Source organism: Diadema setosum, chromosome 10 (genome assembly GCF_964275005.1).
Source record: "Diadema setosum chromosome 10, eeDiaSeto1, whole genome shotgun sequence".
NCBI lineage: Eukaryota > Metazoa > Echinodermata > Echinoidea > Diadematoida > Diadematidae > Diadema > Diadema setosum.
In genome coordinates, this window is record NC_092694.1 from 6881642 (window position 1) to 6908879 (window position 27238).

Here is a 27238-nt window from a genome sequence, read left to right on the forward strand (position 1 = left end):
GTAATTGTGTCATACGTGTATGAGTGACATTGGGCTCTGAGCAGAAAGCACATGATGGCCTATACGTGATATTTGCCAGTCTTTGCAATTGCGCTGAGTTGTCATACTGAGAGGATGAAATAGCCCCAAACTCTTTTCCTCGAGTTGAAAAAAAAAGAAAAGAAAAAAAGAAGAAGAAATGTTGTTCAACAAATAAATACAAGTGACAGTGATGATATTGGATTACTGTAAAATGATATCGATGACATAATAAAAACACTGTAAATGTACTAATTAAAACACAGGTACGTTGTACAATTACTATACTGAGCATAATCATTATATTATTGTAACGATTAATTTAGTTTTGTTGTTATCCAATTCTCATCTAATATTCTGATCACCCATAATAGTTATAGGCTGTGGCTCAGTGGCACATTGTCAGTCTTAGGTCGGTGGTTCGACTCCCCTGGCTGAACTGGATGTTCCCTAGCTTTTTGTGTTTGTATACATTGTTACGACCAAAATCACTCTGAGAATGATCGCACAAAAGAAACAATCAACTAATGTGCAGGCGGTTTATTAACAGTGGTATTGTGGGTACAGACTCGTAATCGGTTTTCACATCAGTACAATAATGATCAATAAAAACAATTATAAATCGGTAGTGGAATCACTTACACGCATTATATGCAATATCCCTAGAAATCAAATAATCCTTTGAGAATGTCCAGATACGATGTTCGATGCACAGATGAATGATCCTTGACGCACCGACGAATCAGAAGCGGATCTAGAGGGGGGGTTGGGGGGTTGCAACCCCCCCCCCCAAAAAAAAAAAAAAAAAAAAAAATCAAAAAATCAAAAAAAAAAAAAAAATCCGGGGACCATTCTTTTAAAATCTTATCTTTATTTTTAACTTGTAATTTTATTTTTTTTTCTATTTATGGCAATGACCTCTATGCAAGAAAACGCCATTTTCACACACAGATTTTCAAAAATTCTCCCTACTGTGGGAGGGGGGACACCACCCTCCCCCCTCGCAAGCTCAGCTCGCTCGGGCTCGGTCGCTACGCTCCCTCGCATACCGCCCCCAACCCCCTCCTTTATAAAAAGCTAGATCCGCCCCTGCGAATGATTCCTCCGACGTAACTCCAGAGGCACTGGTTGCAATAATCCACGTTATAAATCCAGGGTAAAGTCCACGATATATAGTCCACAGCAAAACGTGCAGAATCCAAACGTTATGACGACCACGTCCAGTTGATGCGTTGAATGATGATTCACTTTATAATGTCCAGCAAGGAATCCAGCCCGTCACAGCTTTGCCGTAACAATGTCCGTTGACACTAAAACATGGAGTCTATCCCCAATGTAGGCAAATTAATTCTCTGCAGGCAAAATGTCTCCCAGGCCTTATCTCCACAAACACAGTTTGTATAGCAGGTCAGCAGGTAACACAGGACTGACTATAACAAGTCGCTTCAGAGCCAGAAGTGACGTAACTCTCAGAGCAGAGGTGTTTAGGTACTCTGCCTACTGCAGAATTTCTCCTGCTTATATACTATCCATTCACCCCTTTCTAGTACATTCTGTAATTTTCTCCAACCTGGGGCCACATACCTGAACATACTAGCAAGTCCAAATTCCAGGAATCCTGAATGACTCACTGCCTAATATGTGCATAACATCATTGCCAAAATTAACTACCAATCACATTGGGCTACAAGGGCAGTGCCTCACTCAGCCAGCACTTCCTAGAATTTTCTGGAATGGGTTAAATCATTCTAGATTGAGTGAGCTATAATGCATTTCCTGTCACATGCATACATGTACTGTAGCTACATTGTATACCATGTAGAAAATTCTCCACTGATCTGGTCAGCCTGTATGTACTATATCTATATCATATAGAATGTTCTACATTAATCTGGTCACCCTGTGTACATACAATGTACACATTAAACAACCATGCATACAGCCTTGATACATTAAACATGTACATGTACATAACTACTAGTGTGTACATTTGTGACAACATAGTGATGCCGTTTAAGAGGAGAGGTCTTTCTTTCGAGATTTTCGGTGGTTATAGGGAGTTTCCCTTGAAACCACACTCTGAAAAATTTTCAGTCGCGCGAATATGCCCCGAATGACACAGTAGTCAGGTACAGGTCAGGCTCCCGGTTCGTCGGGGGCCACCAGCCTCCCGACGGCGTCCGGGGCCACGCGACACTGCACCTTTAGGTATATTCAGGACAATTTAAATGTTCGTGATGATATCCGGTTAAAGAAATTGGGAATTCTGTTCATATGAGTGGTTGTCTAAACACAGAATGTATACTACATCCCTGTATCAGATGTTAGCCATTTCATGTTTAGGCCTTACTCATATCGTTATAGAATTTGCTGTCTTTGAATATGTTTTTTGTTTATTATTGCAAAGAGAAAAGTGAAATGTTGCAATCCTGTGATCATCTCTAAAAATGATTTATATGACTATTATGTTGAGTGATAAGCCTGAAAATATGATCGACCATTTTCCTATCAACGCACAATCGATTAGTAAATTCACGGCCGCGTATGATATTACTGTGGCGCGCATGCATGCAGCGAATTAACCGGGGACATGTTACGTTGTGTGTAGTCAAAGGCCATGCGAGCGGACTTCATTGACTCACTAAAACTGATGGTGTATCTTCCTACAGTCAATCAAAATTTGGATTTTTGCAATAGGATCAGTCTGCCAATCAAAGTTGTGGAGTTAATTTGTACTTCTTTTTTTTTCAATATTAGAGGAAGAAAAATTACGTAAAGGATACAAATCAAACTGTATTCGGTAATCAGCACGAACATAATAATACAGCTATACATTTTGTAGATTCTGAGGATATACTATCCATGCACTTAATATTTTGTGCAGCCGCAGTACAGGGAGCATTGAGAACCAAAACAAGACACAAAATACAAAGGACCTTCCCCCCCCCCCCCCAAAAAAAAAAAAAAAAAAAAAATCCTACATAACTATCTTTGGGCCCTTTCTGAATTCTTTATAATACCACCTATATAAGTATTAGGTTTATATTACGTTCATTATGCTAATCTGCAATTATTTCTTATTATTTGGACATGGAAACAAATCAAATCAAATGATAATAATAATTTAGACTCAATAATAATAAAGACTCAAGCTCTATAACATCTTTCAGGAGTAATTTAAAATCCTATTTGTTTAGCAGTGCATTTTGAAGACCAGTGTCTTTTGAAGACAGACTTTCATGTCTTTTTTTTTCTGCTTCTTCATCTTCTTCTATTACGATGATGTACTTGTATCTTCAGTCTGTTTGCTCTGATGTACAATTGTAAAGCGCCTTGAGCATTTAATCAAAGTGGAGAACGGCGCTATAGAAATTGTATGTATCATTATTATTATTATTTACCATTTGAAGAGTTTGTTCGCAAAAACCGATAAGTCCATATTTGCCAAATAGAGATATATGCGATTTAAGGTCAAGAAAAATAAAGAGAATAATAAGGAAATTTTTGCTTCTTTTGACCATAAAAAATATACCTTAATTATTATCTAGTGACCAATAAAGGTATTATTTTGAGCTTTATGACAGAGACCGTACTTCAAAATCTTCAAAAATGGACTTATCGGTTTTTGCGAACTATAACTCAGCATTAGTGCTTCAAAATCGTTCTAAAAAGTGAGTTAGGAATAGAAACAACCAATGTAAAAATTTGAATCAGTATAATTTATGTTTAAGTATTGTTTAATATACAAACTGTGAACAATACTTATAATAAAAATGTTTCCAGACTTAACCGTCTAAAGCAGTGGTTTTTATCGAGAAAAATAGTGAAAACTCGTTATATTTTAGGCTTTACTATGAAACTTTTTATGTGATAGGAAGTTTATGATACAACTGACCTACACATTATGCATCAAATGTGATTTCTTGACCATCTTTTAAATCACTGCTCCCAGTGGCAAATAGGACCTTTAAGTGCAAATGTTAAAAAGCCTCTCTCTACAGTTACTGCTAAGGGAATCGGCAGCACATTATTTTTAGCTCATCAAAAGTCATATCTTTCTTTTTATATTGGCATCATTTTGGGATCGATTTCCTGCAGCACTTTGAAAATAAGTATGGAAGGACCCGGAGCCAGATGTCCACGGGGAAGGGGGAAGGGAGGGGAAGGGTAGTTGGGAGAGGGAGGGGGGAGGGGGGGGGGCGGTGATTAAAGGGAATATCGATTCCATTTGGTTGTATATCGATTTTATTTGGGTGTATATTGATGTGTTAAATATTTTTTTTTTTCTTATGAAACACTGTCATGCTGAAAGTACAGCTTCATTTAATATAAATATTTTTTTTTTCTTATGAATGCACTGTCATGCTAAAAGGACAGCTCCATTTGACTTTAATGAAAGTAAGTAAGCAGTGTATGTTTTTATTTTTCGGTGCATTGTATATTCTTTACGAATGCACTGTTTCTGCTGAAAGTACAGCTTGGTTTGATTTTATTATAATTGTGTTTCGTTGAATCGTGGATTCTGTAATACATGTGATTCGATTTACGGTGAAATTGTATTGAATATGGAATCAATAAAAGATTATGGAAAAACAAAAAAAAAAACTTTGCTAATAATATCATGATTGCATGATGATAATTTTTGCAGCAAACAAACAAGCAAGCAAAACCAAAACGCACGAAAATCCTGCAGGGATTTATGGGTTGTAGTAAAACGGTTTTCCGAGATTTGACAGCAGCATAATCTTGAGTTGTTTTAAATACTGAATTATACATGAACCTTGTGACGTAGTTAAAATGTTTGTAATGATGATTATTATGATAACGATGCTAAATGTAATAATAATGAGTTATGGTAATGATAATAACAGTAGACATTTATAGAGCGCCTTTTCAACTGGATACAAAGCGCTATTATGTCATCCCTGGTCGCCATAGGAGATAATACCAGGCAGCGACAACTACAAGTCCAGTGCACATACGTATAGGACATCAATATGATATTACCAGCAAAAATGATTATATCATGGTACTGATGATAATATAGTAGTAGTAGTAGTATAGTAGTAGTAGTAGTAGTAGTAGTAGTAGTAGTAGTAGTAGTAGTAGTAGTAGAAGTATAGTAGTGGGTGCTGTTCGTTATTCCGAAGATTCGCTATTCCGAAGGTTCGTTAATCCGAAACACACAAATTCCCTATAACTTAGAGGTTCGTTAATCCGAAAATGAAAAAGGGTTCGTTAATCCGAACATTTGTGGCGTTATTCCGAAGGTTCGTTATTTCGGAGATTCGTTAATCCGAAAATGAAATTCAGAAAAACGAACCTTCGGAATAAACGAATCTTCGGAATAATAAATCTTCGGACTAAAGAGCCTTCGGAATAACGAACCTTCGGAATAACGAGCCACATGTAACCGTAGTAGTAGTAGTTGGTAATAGTAGTAGTAGTAGTAGTAGTAGTGATAATATTAATGATAATAATTATAACAATAATGATGATGATGATGATAATAATAAGTATTATCATTATTATTATTATCATTATTATTATTATTATTATTATTATTATTATTATTATTATTATAAGAAGAAGAAGAACAAGAAGAAGAAGAAGTAGAAGAATGATAAGAACAACAACAATAAGGAGAGCACTCGCAGAACGCACTCGGGGACGGCTCATTTCCACCAATCGTGCCAACAGGCCTACTCAGTGAATGATTTTCACCCTTTCATGATTATAATTTACGATATTAGATTCCTGGACCGTCAAAACATAGCTCAAATTATCTGATGCCCAGCCGTCACTGCCTCCGTCGTAGACGCTGGCCAACAGTGCAATGACTTTGAGGATCGCCAAGGCAATTGCGTCGTCTAATATCTCCCATGATAGAGCCTACCAAAGATAATGAGTCCCTTCAAAAAGAAGAAAAAAAAAGTCCTTTATTGTTATAGGCCTACACATGGATTACTTGTAAATTGAGTAATCCCTTCCTTGTTTTATTACCAACCTGTCCCGAAAATCTTAAAGTAAAATCCTTAAATAAGTTATTTTTCGGATAAACAAACAGACAATTAACCATTACGACGGCAAAAAACAAAACAAAAATAAAAACAAAAACAAAACAAAAAACAAAAACAGAACAACAATAACACACAAAAAACAAACAAACAAAAGATCAGCCTCTTTATCCAAGGTAATTATAGGCCTATCATTATCACACCACCACCACGCACCACCATCGTCACGACTTACATAATAGTAAATAGTTCAATTAATTTATCGTTATCAACATTAATATTCATCAGTGGCATTCACATCGAAATTACTGTACTGTGTATAATACTATCAACTGCGATAATATGCCATATTATGGCGAGTCCGATAGACCTAAAGGTAAGCTCTAAATATTTGTCATTGCTGCCATGAGAAAAATAAATTTGATCCATCATGTCCATCATGGTTCTGACAAACTTGCACTGCAAGCATTGTCTGCCTGGCGTACCCGTGATCTCCGATTCCACCTCCCTGATAACAATGGTTAAAAAACAAAGCAAAACAGAACAAAACAAAACAGAGGGTGTGACCACCTTACTGTTGAACCAGGGATGTCCCACCTCCTTAGTAATAAAAACCGATGGCACGGGGAGCTATCACCACCACCACGATCGCCAATTGAAAAGAACTCTCATTGGTCCAATACAATGACATGGAAATACATACATTACACCAGCGCCGCCACCGCCCCACCCCACACTTGGACTGCGTGTGATTCATTGCACCGTCCGTACCCCCCCCCCCCCCCTCCCCCCAAGCTACAGGTAGGTAGGCCCCATGTTCAGTAACCAGAGATATGTGTATTAATTATCAAGGAGGTAGGCTCTATACCTCCTTGGTATTATAAGACCTCTCCGAGTGGCCAGGCACAAACATTTGTCGGTTGTAAAAGGAGTCTGTGCCCAAAAAACTACATACATCACTAGCACTGTGCAGCAGGCGGGGAGGCCATGATTTTCGTCCCACCTGAGTCACCTCCCTGCACTGTCACATAGACCGTGTACTGAAGCTGTATGGACAGTTGAGGGAAAGAGACGCTTTGTAATGTATTCTGTGCTTGCAAATCTGTGATACGAAGATATTCGTTGTAGAATCAATCATGACATGTAGCACACATGTAGCACGTAGTAAACTCAATCATCACATGTAGCACATGATCATAGAGGTGTTCTGTTGCAATTTTCAAATGTACCTCATCAGTCTGATCTTTTCTTTGAGATTTGTGGTGGCCGAATTGAAGGTAGCTAGCCTCCACGACCACTTTCCAAATAATGTACACTATTGGGAGAATAAGTGTACCGGAGACGTTTTCGGGTTATCCGTCCGTCCTATCACACATTGTCAAGATAACGTTCATGTTGCGTAAGTTGTATATATATAAATAATATATTTTCTTTACGTGGTTATTTTTTAATTAGATTATTGTTGCCATTGCTTATGACTGACCATGTGTATTTATATCCGCATAATAAAAAGTACTTATTTATAATTGATGTAGTTGATTTTTTTAATGTACTAATTGCAATGTTAGAAATAAGCATTGTATTTTATTTATATGAATTCTTCATTGCTATATCAACGGAACGATAGTGATCGATCATGATCGATAATACTAAAATGATCTTACAATCGTACAAAAGCAGAGAATGAGTAGCCGGGGTGTTTTTTTTTCCACTACATTTGAACAAAATATTTATTGGGCTCTTCGTTTCATAGATATCGTCGCAGTATCACTGAGAGAGTTGTAGCTTTATTCTGATGCCAAATTACCCTCCCCACTTTTCCACTTTCCAAATGAGAGCCGATTTCTGAGCTCCAAACGCAGTGTTTCGAAACCATGCATGTACATGTACTACACTCGACCTAGACTGCGACTGGCCCGCCGCCACCGTAGAGGACGTTGTACACTCTAGGTAGGCCCAATAGCCTACGCATTGGCCATCATAACTAGTACGAGACGTACCAACAAACTAGCACATCATCACTTTCTGAAGTTTATGGCAACAATAGGAAAATATTGAAAGAGGTAAAAGCACGATAGAAATAACAATTGTACCGCAACAGCAGTAGTCCAAGATCATCTTGACCAGAAGGATGAGACATTAATTTATGCACATGCCGAGCAAACAGTGAAAATTAGATCTAGAATATTGAAATTTTATTTCGGCGAGGGAGCGAAGCGATCGAGTGGGGAGGGTGTGGGAGGGGGTATACCCCCCTCCCACGGTAGGGACTTTTTGTAAAAACAGAGTATAAGAGTCGCGTTTATAAAGCATTTTAAATCAAATTTCTGAGGAATTGAACATAGTAAAAAAAAAAAAACACTGCGAAGGACTAAGATCATAATTTATGAAAATTATTCGTTTTACTATACGTACGGACAGAGCGAGCGAGCGGACAGAGCGAGCGAGCCACTTTCACTTTGCCATTCGTTTGAAATGTATAATTAAACGCTTAAACGTGCTCTTATTGCTCTAGCAAGAGAAGGAAAATGTAAGGTTTACTAAAGGTATGTTTTAGGGGCACACTCGAGGACGTGAGGCTACCATCTATACACTAAATTTACTCAGAAGTAATGTATAGATATAATAAGGCATATTGATAGTGTATTATAATTCACGCCCGTTAGGGGCGAAAATTTTGCATTTTCAGTTTTGAAATATTGACAACATTTTAGACAAGAAAAGTATCTTTATTGTTCATAGTAATTATTTGTTACAGGGGGCACTGGGGGAGGGGGACTCGTTTTGTCCCAAAAAATTGTCATGGGGGGGGGGAGGGGGAGGGGGCAAGTACCCCCCCCCCCCGCTTGAATGCACATGAATATGAAGGTGAAGTTGTCCTTTACGAATGAGATTGAGCATGATTATTGTTGTACACTTAACATTATGTGTATGTAGCATTGATAGGGCCCCTATCCGCTCTCCTGTCATTGGGTCTTGTGTTGTAGGGCGATCAATGACTTGCAAATTATCGATATCAATCCCGATATAGATACAAGGTCACCGCGTTGGCACAGAAAATGGGGTGGAAAGAAACACCCTTAGAATTACCCAATATGGAATCAATCCTCACGTAAGGAGTGATCATGAAGGAGTATAGGTTTAGAATAATGCTCTGGGTGATCTGTTACCTTTGTCTCCACTTCAGCTATAAAAAAAAAATGAATAAAACCAAACAAGTATGCGATTATGAGAGGAATTGCAAAGAACACTAAAGTTGTTAGAAGTCGAATATGATTAATCAAAAATCAAACATGCCAATGTAAACAAGATGGCGTGCACTCTTGGGGTCAATTTGGCAAATGAAGTGGTAGCAGCCGTGTTAACATACAAATGCATGACCTTGCTATTATTTCATTACTATACAACTAATCTTAAGGCAGCACTCGCCAGTCAAACAGCTATTACCTTATAAGTCCACGTCGATCCTCCCTGAATAAACACATGGCCCTCTTCTCTGGGGCGAAGGTCATCAACATTTATGAATGTGTATGAGGATACGAAGATTAATAATTATCGTAGCTATACCTGGAGTAAGATAATTGAAATGGATTGATATGACAACACTCGTGTGATTCAGAGCTCTCAAGACAAGCAAATACGAGTGATTCGCCCATATTTGGACATGAGTACATGCACTTGAAATTTAGAAGTTGGATGCTGAAGGATATAAAAGAAAAGCACGGCTTGCAGCTTTTCAACCACTTGCAAACCCTCATTCGACAGCTTTAATCTCCGTATACTCAACAGCGTCTAAGCGCATCGGATAGCTATCTGGTTCATTAAAGCTCGACATCGAGGAAATTGTGTTTGTGAAGGCACCTTTTGAGAGCTTCAGCGAGACTTTATTTCAAATCCAATCAACGCCGATCATTCATCGCCAACTAGTGGGAATAATTATAGGTAAGCTTAACTTCCTCTATATTTCATTTAGGCTGGCTTGAGGCATACAATATAAATCAAGTAATACCACACCTTGATTATGTCGTAAAACAGATAACTGATCAGGGTTTCCGTATTAAGTGCCAGAAGAGATGTTAGATGCCAATATGGTGTATTCAATGAAAACATTCCGATTAGTGAATCTCTTGTTAAACCACAAGCAACAAAAATGATAATACAAATGTAGCACATTAGATGTGGGTGTGAAATTTATGATTGCTCTAAAGGTAGGCCTCCTGCATGAATATACTCAGTCAAACATGTGTACATTTTATATGAACGGAATTATACTTAATTATAACTCTGTTGCAGAGAACACTATATCGTGATCGTCAACATGTCTGGTACCAATAATGTGTATATGTGTACAAAATTCACGAGCATTATTGTATGTGTACAACGGTAATGCAGGAACCAATAAATCAGATCAAGTCAAGTCAAGTCAAATCAAATCAAATCAAATCAAATCAAATCAAATCAAATCAAATCAAATCAAATCAAATCAAATCAAATCAAATCAAACCAAGTCAAGTCAAGTCAAGTCAAGTCAAGTTAAATCAAATCAAATCAAATCAAATCAAACCAAAACAAAACAAATCAAATCAGATCAGATCAAATCAAATCAAATCATTTCGACAAATCAAATAATCATGACAAATACGAGCAGTTTAGCTGAACAAACTGCGAATGCAAGGCAAAATACATCTGACAAATCAAAGACTTGGTTATGAAATATATTGAATAATTTATTTCGTTGTGCCAGTCGGACTAAAGGTAATGATGGATTAGGTCACGTTTAAGGATAATGAAATGATTATGCATGATTTCCTATGTTGGCAAGGAATAATTTAGCGACTATGAGATGGTAGGATTTAGTGACGTCTAGGACAGTTTTGTATATTCATAGGCTATACTCATACAGCGAGCAATAAGCATGATAAGTGGGACATTCACGGGGAATACTTTATTCATTTCTTATTATGGTTAGATTCTCCTTGAAAGAGCTGACATTGAAACCCGCAAAGATGACTGAGTATGCCGATGATGATATCACTCCCCTGGTCATGGACAACGGATCTGGGATGTGCAAAGCTGGCTTCGCAGGGGACGACGCGCCACGAGCTGTCTTCCCTTCTATCGTCGGCAGACCAAGGCATCAGGTATGCAGACCAATTAATCTGCTGGGCTTGATTAATTCGCAAAGCATTATGGGGTGTGATATTGAAAATAAACTGAGTATTAATTTACAGTCTAGTAAATTTTGTCATTGTTGCCACTGTCCAGCTATAACAAGACTAAGTGAAGTCTAGGACTCTACCAAATTAATGACACTCAAAAGTGCTTTTATACGAATGGGACACACGGCTTCAATCCGTCGGGCGCGTCCAACACCCACAAGATTGTTTTGGCTGCATGCACAAGCAGCTATTTATTTTATCAGCAATGTGATAATCTGATTGTAGTCTAGGGCAAAAACACTGCAAAGATTGAAACTTTTTGTAATTTTTAGTGATTATCAATAAACGTTCTGGCAAAAACTACACTCAAACGCTACGTGAATGCAATCAATTCACAATATCTTATCCAAAAGTAAATAAGATACTTGCGATCATAAGAAAAGATATCTAATATGCATAATGCAAAGGTCTTAATCGAATATGATAATTCGGTGTAATAATAGTGTGAATGTTCATCATGTCCACATTATACAGTGTATTGTCTGTATCAAAGTTTCCATAGTTGTGTCCAACTAGATTTGCTCAGACTCTATAAATGGCCGTTACTATTTATACTCTGGACAAAGCCACAATGTGTCTGAGTGACCTTTCTTTACAGATTTGCAAACATCTGGCAAAAATGCAGTTATAAATGTTTAAAATGGTTTCATTTTTTTAAATGGTTTCATTTGTACCACCTTCGTGAATTCGGGCCAATGCGTCTATCACCCTATGACAATGCTGCTTGACGCAGAAAATGCGCGCTATTTTTCTTTTTTTTTTTCGAATGGTAATGATGATTTCATGAATATTTATTCTTTAAAGAAAGCAATAATGATTATGGTAATGATAATGAATATAAATGATGGTGACAATGTTGACGATACAGCCATGTTGTCGAACAAAGTATTTATACAAAAAGTTATGTGACAATATCCACAAGAGAAAGATTAAAAAATAAAAGATACGAATGATGGGGGAAATGAAGGAAGAGGGGGTAAGGCAGTAGGAAAATGAAATTTAATCGTGTTTTCATCATGTTAATGTTAGATGCAATAATATATCCTTAATTCACACATTGTTAGCAGGGGCGGATCCAGGAATTCCGTAAAGAGGGGGCGTGTTTACAAAATTAAAGGGGGGGGGGGGCGCACGCACCCCTCCCCCCATTTTTTTCTTTTTATTTCTTTTGTTTCAACAAAAAATAAAGGGGGGGGGGTGGGGCGTGCGCCGGTTGCGGTCCTCCCTGGATCCGCCCCTGGTTAGGCCTAACGCTTGGAGAAAATAAGATATCTAAAATTCTTTGTTGTGATGTGTTTTCCTATCAAAGATAATGATGGCGGGTATGGGATCTAAAGACAGCTACGTTGGAGACGAAGCCCAGAGCAAGAGGGGTGTTCTTAGCCTCAAATACCCGATCGAACACGGCATTGTCACCAACTGGGACGACATGGAGAAGATCTGGCATCACACGTTCTACAACGAGCTCCGCGTCGCCCCCGAAGAGCACCCTATACTCCTTACCGAAGCTCCGTTGAATCCGAGGGCGAACAGAGAGAAGATGACGCAGATCATGTTCGAGACGTTCAACTCCCCCGCCATGTACGTTGCCATCCAGGCCGTCATGTCCCTCTACGCCTCAGGGCGGACAACGGGAATCGTTTTCGATGCCGGTGATGGCGTCTCGCACACCATCCCCATCTACGAAGGGTACTCGCTACCCCACGCCATCACTCGGCTGAACCTGGCAGGCCGGGATCTCACCGATTACCTCATCACCATTCTCACAGAGCGGGGCCACTCGTTCACCACCTCAGGTAAGGACGCCTTGTGTTAGCACAATGATGCCAGCGTTGTCACAAATCAACTTGTTTATTTTTCAGACGTCAACCAGTGATTTAAGTCTTCATCAGAGATCCTTTCTCAGGAATTACTTAATTAAATTGTCCCTGATACTTTCTTTATGGAACTCAAACATTAATCGTTTGTATCAACACCATTAAATAATGAAGAGGTTTTATTTCAAAATGAACGGAGCGCCATTTTTTTTTTAACATTTCAGAGTAAGTCCATCATCAGATAGATTAAACCTTTCCAGTGATACCTCACTTGTGACATAACAAGGAATATTCTACAAGTTATGTTTTAAAAACATCCGGAAATTTCTTATTACTTTCTTTTTTTTAATAGCTTTAATCTCAAATATCTTAACTTAACAAAAATGGAATTAGCTCGTTTTGCGATAAAACTCTTTAAAGTGTAAACTTTCTAGATGCAATGCTAAACTCAGATAATATCTTTGGAATTTATTTGATTTTGCAAACTCATCAGTGATTCTTTAATATCAATTTTGTCTTGAATGATACAGCCGAGAGAGAAATCGTTCGCGACATCAAGGAGAAGCTTTGCTACGTCGCGCTCGACTTCGACCAGGAGATGGAGGCCGCTGCGAAGTCATCGTCCTTGGAGAAGAACTACGAGCTCCCAGATGGCCAAATCGTCACCATCGCCAACGAACGCTTCCGAGCTCCCGAGACTTTCTTCAAGCCATCGTTTATCGGCCAAGAAATCTCGGGAATCCACGAGGCCGTGTACAACAGCGTCATGAATTGCGACGTCGACATCAGGAAGGACTTGTACGCCAATATCGTCCTCTCCGGCGGCTCCACCATGTTCCCTGGCATCGCCGACAGGATGCAGAAGGAGATCACCGCCCTGGCTCCGCCGTCCATGAAGATCAAGATCATCGCTCCTCCAGAGAGGAAGTATTCCGTTTGGATCGGAGGCTCCATTGTTGCCTCTTTGTCTACATTCCAACAGATGTGGATCAGCAAACAGGAGTACGACGAGTCGGGACCTGGCATCGTTCACAGGAAATGCTTCTGAGCTTAGTAATTCTTTTGGGAACTGTAACTGAAATACATGTACTGTCAAATTATAAGTACCTTGTAAACGTGTTTTGTAGAATAACATCTCTGTCGTAAAGAGATTTTGTTTTTGTTTTTGACGGATAGTGCGTGCAACGAACTTACTGCACGCAGACATTCATATTGTATGCTAGCTAGCTGCGCGCAGAGTTTCGCACATGCAGAATATAATTCTCGCTATTCTCACTATTTATCGCACCAAAACAAAATCAGTTACTTGCGCTTATATAATGATTTCTTATTTGTCTCTAAACGGTGAAAAAATATGATGAGTACACGCATTGCAGTCATTATTGTTGTCGTCGATGTGAACGATCAGCGTTTCATTTCTTTACTTTTTTATTCATTGAAGAGCGTAATATTTCTTTTAAGCTAATTTTCACGTTGTAGAATATTCTTCTTGGATATAATTCATCTGAAGTCACAAGTGGAGTATGAACTGAGTTCTGTTTGTGACCATCAAATAATGACAGGAATTACGATGGAAGTAATGCTGGCAAAATACCATTTTTTTATATTTTTGACTATAAATTAAGGTTGCAATTCTCATAGGAAAAAGTTCGTACAACATTTTCATGTCGAAAATAACATTGTGTGACTCCTGGTTATCATGTAATTACGTTCATCATTATCATTATCGTTAACCAAATCCACACACCTTTTATAAGAGGTTTTGTTTCTATGATCATCATTACCATTATGTTCAGAAAAAAAAAGATTGCCATTGTTGTATATAAAACCTGCAAAAGATTATGATTTTAACGCTATCATAGTAAATCAAAGTTGAATTCACAGATAGGAATAAAATTATGAGGTTCGTTTTTCAAATTACTTTTATCTGTTTTCTCGTTCTTACGGTCATGAAAGTTGCCGCTACTGATTAATCACTACCAACTATCTTAAGTTGACGCTCTCTTCAAAATCAGTATTAAGTGTAAATACAAGGATTTTATGCAATGTAAACTCGTTGTGTTTTTTTTTTTTTGTATTTTCTCTGTGTCTCCTATATAAATTATGTCTGCAGTATATGTATTTAACATTTTTCTTATTTACCTATAAAAAACCCATGAGCTTTACAAACAGTCTAAATGATCTCAAGTTTGATCTAAATTGCAGGAGAATAGTTAGATTAATAATTTCTTTAAAAGTCATATAAGTCTCACAATACCTAAAATTACATTATTCACCTGAAATTTTTAAACTCACCTTATTCACCTTATTTTTTTAAACTCCATCACTCGAGCCACTTGAGTACAGTATGGAGGATGTGATACGGCAGTTTTTTTTCCATAATCTTTTATTGATTCCATATTCAATACAATTTCATGATAAATAGAATCATATGTATTACAGAATTCACGATTAAACAAAACACAATTATACTGAAATCAAACCAAGCTGTACTTTCAGCAGGAACAGTGCATTAGCAAAGGAAATACAATTCACCGAGAAAAAAACAACAACATCAAAAAAATATTGATTCCATTTGGTTGTATATCGATTTTATTTGGGTGCATATTGATGTGTTAAATATTTATTTGTATGAAGCACCGTTACGCTGAAAGTACAGCTCCATTTAATGTAATATATATATATATATATATATATATATATATATATATATATATTTACATTAAATGGAGCTGTACTTTCAGCGTAACGGTGCTTCATACAAAGAAATATTTAACACATCAATATGCACCCAAATAAAATCGATATACAACCAAATGGAATCAATATTTTTTTTCCATAATCTTTTATTGATTCCATATTCAATACAATTTCATGATAAATCGAATCATATGTATTACAGAATTCACGATTTAACAAAACACAATTATAATTAAATCAAACCAAGCTGTACTTTCAGCAGGAGCAGTGCATTAGCAAAGGAAATACAAGTCACCGAGAAAAAAACAACAACATACACTGCTTACTTGCTTTCATTAAAATCAAATGGATCTATCCTTTCAACATGACAGCGCATTCATAAAAAAAAATATATATAAAAAAGTATTTATATTAAATGGAGCTGTACTTTCAGCGTAACGGTGCTTCATACAAAGAAATATTTAACACATCAATATGCACCCAAATAAAATCGATATACGACCAAATGGAATCGATATTCCCGTTAATCACCCCCCTCCCCTCCCCTTCCCCCCTCCCTCTCCCAACTACCCTTTCCCTCCCTTCCCCCTTCCCCGTGGACATCTGGCTCCGGGTCCTTCCATACTTATTTTCAAATTTTCCCATTTACTAAAATGAATGGTTAAAGTTCCCTTCATTAAAGGGTGTGTACAGTTCTGGTCGGGGTGAAGATTTAGCTTTTAACGTTTTGCGAGATATTCAGAAACTACTCTATGAGCTGTCAAAGAGCATGCAGTTCTAAGGGGTATCAAAAGTTTATTCGATGAAAATCGGTTTTGAAATTGCTGAGATATCAAAAAAACAAGGTGAAACAAAGATATCCTAATAAAGTTGGGGCATGTCACCTTTTATTATTAACACTTTTTTGGATATCTCAGCCATTTGAAAACCAATTTTCATCAAATAAACGTTTAATCCTTCTTAGAATTACATGCTCTTTCATATATCATAAGAGGCTTTTCATTATCTCACTTAGTAATGTTCAAAACATGAATATCTACCTCAACCAGTACTGTACAGTCCCTTTAATGCTAATTTCTTTTCCTCAAATCTATCCTCTAAAATATTATTTTTTATTTCACGATATGTAGGCGGCTTTCTATATTCTCTGCTTTTAAAAATCAAATATTTAACCAAAATTAAAATGTGATTTAACAACTGATGTTTTCCCCTATTATCCTCCTTCCACCCAAACAGAATTTCTTCCCAAGTACAATTTTTAAATTCAACATTCTCTATCATTTCTTCACATGATTCCCAGAGTAATTTCACATGCTCACAAATATAAAATAAGTGTTTGTATGTTTCTTCTTCTTTTTCACAAAAAGAGCATAAATTACTTGCAGTAAAACCAAACCTGAAAAGATGGTGATTTGTATAAACAATACCATGCATCAGTTTAAACTGAAACTCTCTTAATCGGCTATTTAATGTACATTGTCTTGGCCTTAAAAATATATTTTGTATCTCCTTGACAGAAAACCCATAATTTTGATTAATTCTATCAAAAATCAATACTGCACTTTCTTTTTCCTTAAGAAATTGCAAATTCATTTGTTTTGATCTTAAATTGCTAATGGCGATTGTTTTCCCTCCTATAATAAAATCAGTTTCCAAAATATCTTTTTCTTTTTCTTTCATATTTCTCCTCCAACCCATCGGTATATTTTCATAAATACATCTTAACAAAAGAATATCTTTAACTCCTAGACCTAAATCTCTAAAATATCTATCACATTTCAATTCACCATTATTTCCTAATATATGTTTTAATCTATAAACTTCATTTTTATACATACTTTCATCATATATACAACTTCTATTCAATCGTATATATTTATTATTAAATATTATAACATTACCACTATACAAACTACTACTAACATTACTTCTCATTTGTTTCGTTTGTACCCACACTTCTAATAAATCCCTATAAAATAATGGAGCTCTCACTTTCAACAGCGCTGGTAAATAATCACACAAAAATATAAATTCTCCTCCTATATCTCTCGTAACAAAATTAAAATATTGCTTCCATTTCATATTTTCATCTTTATTAAGAAGTTTCTTAACCCACATAACTCGCTGTGCTTTAACTAAATCAACAAAATTCATCATTTTTAACCCACCTTGTCTATAATCTAAAAACAATATATCTTTTTTAATTTTATCTCTTTTTCCTTTCCATATAAAATCAAAAACCAATTTGTCTAAAGAATCAAAAACCCACCTAGGAACTGGAGTGAGAGAAGCTCGATATATAACTTTTGAATAAATATGTACTTTGAGTAATTGAATCTTTCCCATCAAAGTTAGATCTCTTTGTTTCCAGAAATTCAAAAGAACTTTTATCTTACTCAAAATCTCTTTATAATTCATATTTTCCTTTATTATCTCGTCTAAAGAAAAGAAAACCCCAAGTATCTTCACAAAATCAACTGTTTCTCCAAAATTAGTATCTAATTTCAAATGCTGATATAATCCCAATCATAATACTTTAGTCTTATCCATATTTACCTTTAATCCCGACCTTTTTTCAAATTCTTCAAACAACATCTTTAACCTATAAATTCATTTCTCATTACGTATAAAAATAGTCATATCATCTGCATATAAAACTAATTTAATTTCCTCCTCTCCAAACTTTATTCCTTGTACAGAATTATCCCTTCGTAATCTATGCGCCATTATTTCCATGCATAAAATAAATAAATAAGGAGACAGTGGGTCACCCTGTCGAACACCTCTCTCCACTTTAAAATAACCGGTAGAAACCCCCTCATTCAAAACACAACTCAAAGCATTTGTATACAAAACTTGTACCCACTTTTGAAATGACGGGCCAAATCCAAAAGAAAGCAAAACCTGAAGAAGAAATTGATGAGAAATAGAATCAAAAGCCTTTTCAAAATCTATAGCCAATAAAAACCCTGGTAAATTATAATGAGATGTATATTGTACGGAGCCATCGATCGTTTGGGTGTTAAATCGATCGATGAACATGCAGGTTGCGCTAACCGCCGCTTGGCGGCGTACTTCTTGTCCTCACGTGGGTGGGTGTGTGTGTGTTTATTGTGGTTTACGGGCTTGCACTGAACTTGCGCAATATTTACTGCTGGTGATGAGAGTGTACAACAGTTTTTACTCGTATAGTACGTACAGGTACAGGTTAGAAAGCAGCCAGCGCCAGGCGACTTGTTATGGAGTCCGTAATCATTATACTCCGTAATGTGTTATCGTTACTCTGATTTTGTCAGACAGAGGTTTGCTACACATGATGTCGATGTTGCGTGAGGTGAGTGTATATGAGGGGCAATGGAATGTCACTGATTTCTGTACACACACACACACACACAAAAAAAAAAGAAGAAAAAAAATTGCCAAAAGTTGGGCAAGTCTAACTCACCGAACTAAAACATAGTGGAATGCGTGTCCCTATTCCCAACATACACGAGACCGTGCAGCCAAATTAACGTGCTGCGTCGCCATCTTCTTAGGGCAATTTTTCCTTATATGGAGTGCACGCTTAGGCGCGGTCAGACTGGGCCACTGGTACGCGCGCAAGCAGAGTACGCCGTCCAGTGGCTATTGATTATGACGTAACAATGCACGTTTGTACATGACAATGGTCTTGCGCTTCGGAGACACAAAAATTGACCGAACAAAATGGCGGTGGTAGCAAGTTTTGGTGGCTGCGTATTTAATGGGTTAATACGCATTCCACTATGTTTTAGTTCGGTGGTCTAACTGCGATAGCCGGGGCGGGGCGGGCGCTCCTAGCTCCTTGTACACAGTTACCAGCCCGGAGGCACGGGGCGGCACCTGTGTCCTGGTCGGGCTAATGTTTCATGGTACATATAGCCCGACCGGACGCTGTGCTATTTATACAGCGACTGGGGCCCCGTTGCTAGAAACTTTGCGTTTAAACGCAACTTGCAACTGATTGTCACTGGCCAATCAAAATCATTGTTGCATGCATATCTTCTTAATAGGGCAGACCCTGAGCCAATCAGAATGGTCACTGACAATCAGTTGCAAGTTGCGTTTAAACGCAAAGTTTCTAGCAACGGGGCCCTGGCTGTGTATAGTTGATTGATGCTGCAAAATATAAAGCCTCTCTTCCAATTCAATATGCTAGAATTTGATATGGAGACCAAATAACCCTATTAACTTTGAGTTCTTGATTTCAATTGGTTATTAATATAATTACACTAACAACTACGTTAGGAATATACCGCTAACAGGTTAATTTGAAATCATTTCAGTTTTTCCATCAGTTCAAGTTCAAGTTCATGTTATCAATAAATTGACCTCAGCAGGACTGAAAAAGGAATCCCTGACCCTGGAACATTATTGGATATGATTTAATACACAGCCCAGTATCCCTGACCCGGCCCTGTGCTCTGCACGGCGTCTGGTCGGGCTATATATATTCATGATATTGGATATTGCATCAATGGCCCAATGCAGAAGTAATTAGCAATTCACGTTTGACAAGCATTTAGCTGCCTAGATACCACGTACATATCATCATCCTGCACATATTCTCATGCATTAATTTGTTTGCCAGGTTTATGTGAAATATTTCGGATCAAATAGGCCCTAATTGCATTTGCTGCATGTCTTCGCATGTTTGATAGTCACTATTTATTTATCATATACAGTGAAAAGAGTTACAATTATTTTGACTGATTTTTGTTTGCTTGTCCTGTTATTTTACCCACTTAAATTGATGTGGGACAGTGAACTGCTCCTTGCTCGGTTTTTTTTTGACTGAAGAATGATGTGCTAAGTTGTCAAAGCAATTCATTTAGTGGATCGGATGTCTAAAATGTCAAAGAATAATTCTATCAAGTTTCAAGTCAATCCGACTCATTGACGTCATACGGGCCCGTCAAAGTTGAAATTCCGCACGCGCCCTGCAATAGAGGCAGAGCACATAATTTGTCTGAGTGAGATGGAGCATGGGTAGATAAGGAGAGATTCTTGTTTCTTGCTTTTCTCTAAGACCTCCCTGCTGCAACCAGCCCAAACCTGAAGTGTTTTGACTCCCACAGTGTATGCAGTGGACATTGGTGGAGCGCTCCGGGGTTTAATACTGTGTACCACGAATGTCAACACGGACCATTCGCCGCTGGCACCTGATGCCTGAGAGATTGATTGCAGGTGTAGACCTGTGTTTCTGGTGAGAGTTGATCATTCGTGCCCATTTCACGTAATAAAAAAATGGCTTATTTCTTGCTGGCACTACACTGTACAATCCTGCACCCAGCATCTACTACTAGTATTAACTATTACTACTGTTGTAACATTTCGGTTAGCATTTATACAGTAGTAATATGGCTGGCATTACAGCTGTTCCAAGCTCACTCTACAGTTTTTCTACTTCATCCCAGTTCATGACTTAAAGGGATCGTACAGTTTTGGTTGAGACCTAATTTCAGATTTCTAAAAGTTTTGGTGAGATAAACTGAAACTTCTTATGGAATATGAAAGAGCATGTAATTCTATGAGGAATTCAACATTTATTTGATGAAAATTTGGTTTTGAAATGGCTGAGATATCCCAAAAAGAGCGATTCTAATAAAGTGTGGGACCCACACTTTATTACCATCGCTTTGTTTTACTTTGTTTTTGGACGTTTCAGTCATTTCAAACCTGATTTTCATCAAATAAACTTTGAATTCCTCTTAAAAAGGTATGCTCTGTACTATATCATAACTGTTTTCTTGGTATCTCGAAAAACGTTAAAAGCCCAATTCTCATCTCCACCAATACTGTACCATCCCTTTAATTGTTTTCAAGCTTGGACTAGGTGCTAAGTGAGAGAGAAAAGGATCTGCCACCTCCCTTCATGGACATTAAAGGACAAGTTCACCTTCATAGACATGTAGGTTGAGTGAATGCAGCAATATTAGTAGAACACATCCGTGAGAGTTTGAGCAAAATCAGACAATCCATTAAAAAGTTATGAATTTTTGAAGTTTCTCCTCAGTCACGGCTAGATGAAAAGACTACTATAGCTTGTGATGTCACATGAGTACAACGATATAAAGAAAGAATAAAGAAAATTCAACATATTTCCATTTTTCTTGCATAACAAAAGAACACTCGACTTCTCTCTTTCAGAAGGCAGGGGGAATAATATTACCCTTAACATATGTCAGTAGCAAGTCAAAGAAATGTGCACTTTATTCAAAAAGTAAAGTTTTGTGAAATTCTCTTTTTATTTTCATTATATAGTTGTACGCATGTGACATCATACACTCTAGTAGTCTTCTCTTCCAGCAGTGACTGCGCAGATACTTAAAATATTCATAACTTTTGAATGGATTGTCCAATTTTCCTCAAACTTTCACTTTCAATGTGTTCTACTAATATTGCTGCATTCTCTCAATCCTTATGTATATGAGGGTGGACTTGTCCTTTAAAGTGTGCCATGCTCAGCTCATAACCTGCTAGTTCATATAACTGGTACTCGGTGAATTAGTTCATTAAAACAGGAAGGGTCTTCCTCAAACTTTAAGCCATAGGGGACAAGCTGATTTTCCTGTTACACGCATTTCCCATAGACACCTGCCTGAGAACACTCGGAACTACAGTCAAACCTGTCTATAGCGGCCACCCAAGGGATACGGGAAAAGTGGCCGTTATTTGACAGGTGGCCGCTATAGACAGGTAACATATATCATCGTTGTATACATCTATATATACATGTACATGTGTGTATCATGCATAGAACAGTGCCGGTGTTTATGAAATTGTGCACATGTGTGTATCATGCATAGAACAGTGCCGGTGTTTATGAAATTGTTGCACAGTACATGATGTAGCATGTGCAGTCACTAGTGCCTTATTGTGACTGAATAAGTGATGAATGCAACGGCGGTGATCACTGAACGTTGCCCAGGAATGACTGGCACGGCTAACAAGCAGAAAAACACGCCGAATTATCGGCTCGGCAACAGCTCCACCAGGTTTTTGGCCGCTATAGACAGGTTAAAATCTACTGCGGGAAACAAAATTTGTGGCCGCTAGCCGCGTTAGACTGGTGGCCGCTATACACAGGGTCTATAACATTGCTTTTCTCTCGGGGGGATTTTTCAGTGGCCGCTATAGACAGGTGGCCGCTATAGAGAGGTGGCCGCTAAGGCAGGTTTGACTGTAATTGTAAATGGGTTAATTTTCAAGCCTCAGTAATCCTTTCAAGGGTAAATTGAATAGTATTGCCACCAGGCCAGAAAAATGTACTACTTTGTACATTGTAGCATTGAACATTTCTAGCTTCAAACGTGATGAACTTGACCTGTTCATAAGTAATGCAGAAGTATGGGCATCCTAACGACATTGTACTCATGTGTATGATTTCATGTTCTGAATATAGAGATAGCAAAGATTCTACCCCTCTTCAGTGAGAGATCTCCAGTGTTCTGCTTGAGTTTGAGATCATTGCTGTACCTGTAATTACACAATCAGGAACTGTTGTGAAAGTGCTGTTTCATTTGTATGAAATGAAATATAATAGTCTTGTAGGAGTGGATTTCAATCCATTCACAGAACCGAGTATTTTGGAAGTTGTACATGTGTAGGTGTGTGAAGATTTTATTCGTTTCTGGGCGAAAAAAAAAAGGGGGGGCCTGCATAAAGTTTGGGTAATTAAGTGGAGCCCTTGTATGGTTTATCAGCCAAATGTGATGCTTTTTCTACTCAACAGAATCATACACCTGAATTCACCTGTCAGACTCCATTTCTCACCATGATGGATGAGTCTCATCTTCTTAGCGTCACGACCAGTCGTCTTCTGAGGGCGGGAGATATTGAAACAAATCCAGGGCCAAACAGGTAAAAATATTCTGAGTTGTGTGCTTGTTATTTGCCATACAAATGAAGCTGGGACCTCTGATTGTACACTAATTCAGGAGCAGAAAGGCAGCAGTACAGGAGTAGTATTACCATCAACAAAACAGCAGAAAATACTGTTGGGGGGGGGGGGGGGAGGTTTTTTGTTGATTATTCAGCAATCGTGTGTGGGTGTGGGTGTGTGTGTGTGTGTGTGTATGTATGTTTGTGTGTGAACGCTTTAATAATAGATTACACTTATATTTTTTATACTTTTTTCTTTTGAGTCTTGCATATGATTTTACACCATTTTGAAAAAAATAATTCTTCCTTTGTGCCGTTTCAGGTCTTTTTTTCCTATTGCTTGAACATAGAAATATGTTTACGGAGTCTTTGTAGTCACATACACCGCTGGCACCACGTTTTCAAAAGTGTGTTTCATGAGCTAACAAGCCAAAAAAAAAAAAAAAAAAAAAGGTCTTCAGCTCATCTTTCTCATTCCACTTCTGGGTTTCTTCAGCTGACAAGCAAAAAAAAAAAAAAGAAAAGAAAAGAAAAGAAAAGAGGTCTTCAGCGCATTACTGGGCTAAAAGGTTTAAGTTTCATTTTATTTTGTGAAAAATTTGCATTCCTAACTAGCAGTTTATCAAAAACTAATGACTGTATGATTATGAATTTCCATGTGTCCATTCCACTTGAGTTACCTAATATATGCATGCCAAATTTCATGTCATTTCATTGTTCAGTTTTCAAGATCATGTGGGCGGAATTCCCTCTCTCCTTGCATGATCCCACCAGTAGTACTGTACTTCAGGAGTTGGCAAAAATTTGCACGTGTAAAATGGCTTAAGCAACTCATCTTAGCACAAGTTCATAATTGATATCAGTCAGAAAAAAAAGGAAACCAAAAACAATGAAACTAAAAGAGCAAATAAGAAATACCTAATGAATGTAGGTTTGTGTTTTGCTAAAAGATTTCATGCACCAATTCAAGAGAAGGTACTCCAGTAGATAGTGCATGTGATTGAAATCTTTTGGTCTGTATCTTTTTTTTTTGGGGTCAATTTTACAGCACCATAGATGATAGTGAGTTGCACAAACTGGTGACATCAGGGGCTCATTTCGACGTACCAATGTACACTCGAATTGGACTGACGTTGGGCTTCACACCAGAGGAGTTGCACGGTTACGTTGTCAAGCACAGCGCCCACGGGGTATTTGCGTACATGCCCCTGCTGGAGATCTTCAGTATTTGGAGTAAAAATCTGCCGTGTGACACCAACGTGAGGGCGGCATTCGTTGAGAAGCTGTGGGAGGCAAATATGCACGATCTTGCCGACAGAGTCTTGGGGAATGCAACAGCGCCATCTAGTGGTGAGTTGAAGTTTTTGCATGCCAGTAGTATACGACACTAAATCAGCCATTTCAGGTAGTTGTTGTGATTGATGGTGGGAAGAGTGTATTTCAAAATGCAGTGATCTCAGTATGAATTGTACAAAATTGTTTTAAAACACTTAAACAGTTTTGTTTTCAGCAAAGTTTATAGGTTGAGTATAGGAGGCAAGACTCCAAGGTTTGTTGGCCATAGAATCCTTCCAAAAAAAGTATCATGGATCCTAGCAGTTATTGAGTTCACTGCCATTAATCTTCAGTTTCTTGCATCATCAGCTTTTCCTGTAAGTTTCATCTAAATCTGTTCAGAAAGTTTTGAAGTATTTTGCAAACAGACAGACAGACAAACAAACAAACAGGTGAGTCAATGCTGGCAAAAGATTACCTCCTTGGCAGCAGTAATAAGCACTTGAATCCTTTTGCCATTGCTGAGCAGTTTACCAACTATCTTGATTGAAAAAAAATTATCCTTATTGTGTGTAACAGGACCATCCCCTAGTGATCCTTGTCTCACTGAGAAGCAGATCCTTCAGTGCAGTTTTGATCTACGGGACCATTATCGCATCACTAGAAGTGGAGTCAAATTGGGGAAATTTGCCATTATACCAACTGATGATCTTCTGGAGGTGAACCTTAATATGCATGAGAAGTACTTCAAGGAGAGGAAACCCATAGTATATGGCGACCTCGTGGATATGAGATTCTCGCACCGCATCTTGGTGGAAGGTGGAGCTGGCGTCGGCAAGACGATGCTCTGCTCGAAGATCGCATGGGATTGGTGTCAGGGGAAAGTGCTCACACAGCTTGACATGGTCATTGTCATTCCACTAGGCAACCTCGATGTCAACCTGAGCATAGGGGAGGTGACCAAGACGTATCTGTCAAAGTCTAACACGTCAACCGCTGAACAAATCGAAAGATTCATCCAGGAACACCCAGACAAAGTAATGATTGTTCTTGATGGATTAGACGAGTACAAAGGAAGCATCTCTGCGGAGAAGCACATGACAAATATTGCAAGCATCCTGCACTCAAATCGATTCACTTCTTGCAGAGTCATTGCCACAACAAGGCCGGGGAAGGCAGCCGAGATCTTCCCCAAAGAAATTCTTGTTGATAACATGAGATTAGTGTACATTCTGGAGTATGGAGTGGATACCCAGACTGCCTTCATCAAGAATTTCTTCCGTACAAGAGGAGAGGAAAGCCTGGCAGAAGAGTTGATGGTTATCCTGAAGAAGAATGATGTCATGGCTGAAATCACTGCCCCGCTTCCATTTTATTCTGCCCTTTTGTGCATTTTATGGGATCTGGTAAGTAACAAGGAGTGTCATGACATGCTGAAGTTACAAACTCATTCTCAGCTTGTAGAAGAGCTCATGCGCTGTCTAAGAGAAGAGTACATTTCCAAGATGTGTGAAGGTCAAACAGAAGAAACAGCAAGGGAGCTGTCGCAGGACGTGGACAAGAGTATTCATCAAGTTGGTGAGATGGCGTTTGAAGGGTTGCTTGGCAACGCACCTGCCTTCCCAGAACACAAGCTGACGCAGTGGAAGGATGCTGTGGACACATGTTGCAAAATTGGACTCTTGACAGAAGTTGAAGAGGATATATCCACTATTAACAAACCTACCATAGCGGACTCCAAGCCTTCAACGTCGTCTGTCACATTCCCACACAGGATCTTTCAGGAATATTTGTCTTCCTTGTATCTTGCGTCACTTTATGGCAGCAACCAGGAGAAGTACAAGGAGCTTGTGATGAGAGTTTTACTTCACCATGAAGAGTTCCATCTTCTTCTGATGTTCACAGCATCCTTTGGGAGGGACATCGGGTTGGACATCACTCGGAAACTGGTAGATCAACATGCCTCACTTGACATATGTGCCAGTGTTGCCTTTGAATGTCGTGCGGAGGACGCAGGAAGAGTGGTTGGTAGCAACGTGACAACAGTTGAAATGAAGCATGAGACACCTGCACATTCAGTGGTCAGTCAGCTCTTCTTGCTCAAGTGGTGTCCTCTGGTAAGTCAAACATGAATTGGAGTCCATCAGAATTGTGAGGAAATCACCCACAGGTAACTCACAGTTTCACTCTCTGTTTGCGATCTGTGCAGCAGTGGATATCATGTAGCATCTACCCCAATTTAGTTTAAAGGACAAGTTCACCTTCATTAACATGAGGATTGAGAGAATGT

The 27238-nt window shown here is 38.2% G+C and overlaps 1 protein-coding gene and 1 long non-coding RNA gene across 2 annotated transcripts; both read left to right on the forward strand.

Moving 5' to 3' along the window:
* Positions 1 to 11041: 11041 nt before the first annotated feature.
* LOC140234257 (actin CyI, cytoplasmic-like) lies at positions 11042 to 14119 on the forward strand. Its single transcript, XM_072314318.1, has 3 exons — positions 11042 to 11176; positions 12564 to 13050; positions 13602 to 14119. Exons 1-3 carry the CDS (start codon positions 11042 to 11044, stop codon positions 14117 to 14119), a joined length of 1140 nt encoding a protein of 379 aa, XP_072170419.1.
* A 4879-nt stretch (positions 14120 to 18998) lies between these two features.
* Positions 18999 to 24763, forward strand: LOC140233624 (uncharacterized). The gene is made up of 3 exons (XR_011901554.1): positions 18999 to 19105; positions 23525 to 23652; positions 24722 to 24763. It is a non-coding gene; the product is annotated as an uncharacterized lncRNA (long non-coding RNA).
* The last annotated feature ends 2475 nt before the right edge of the window (positions 24764 to 27238 follow it).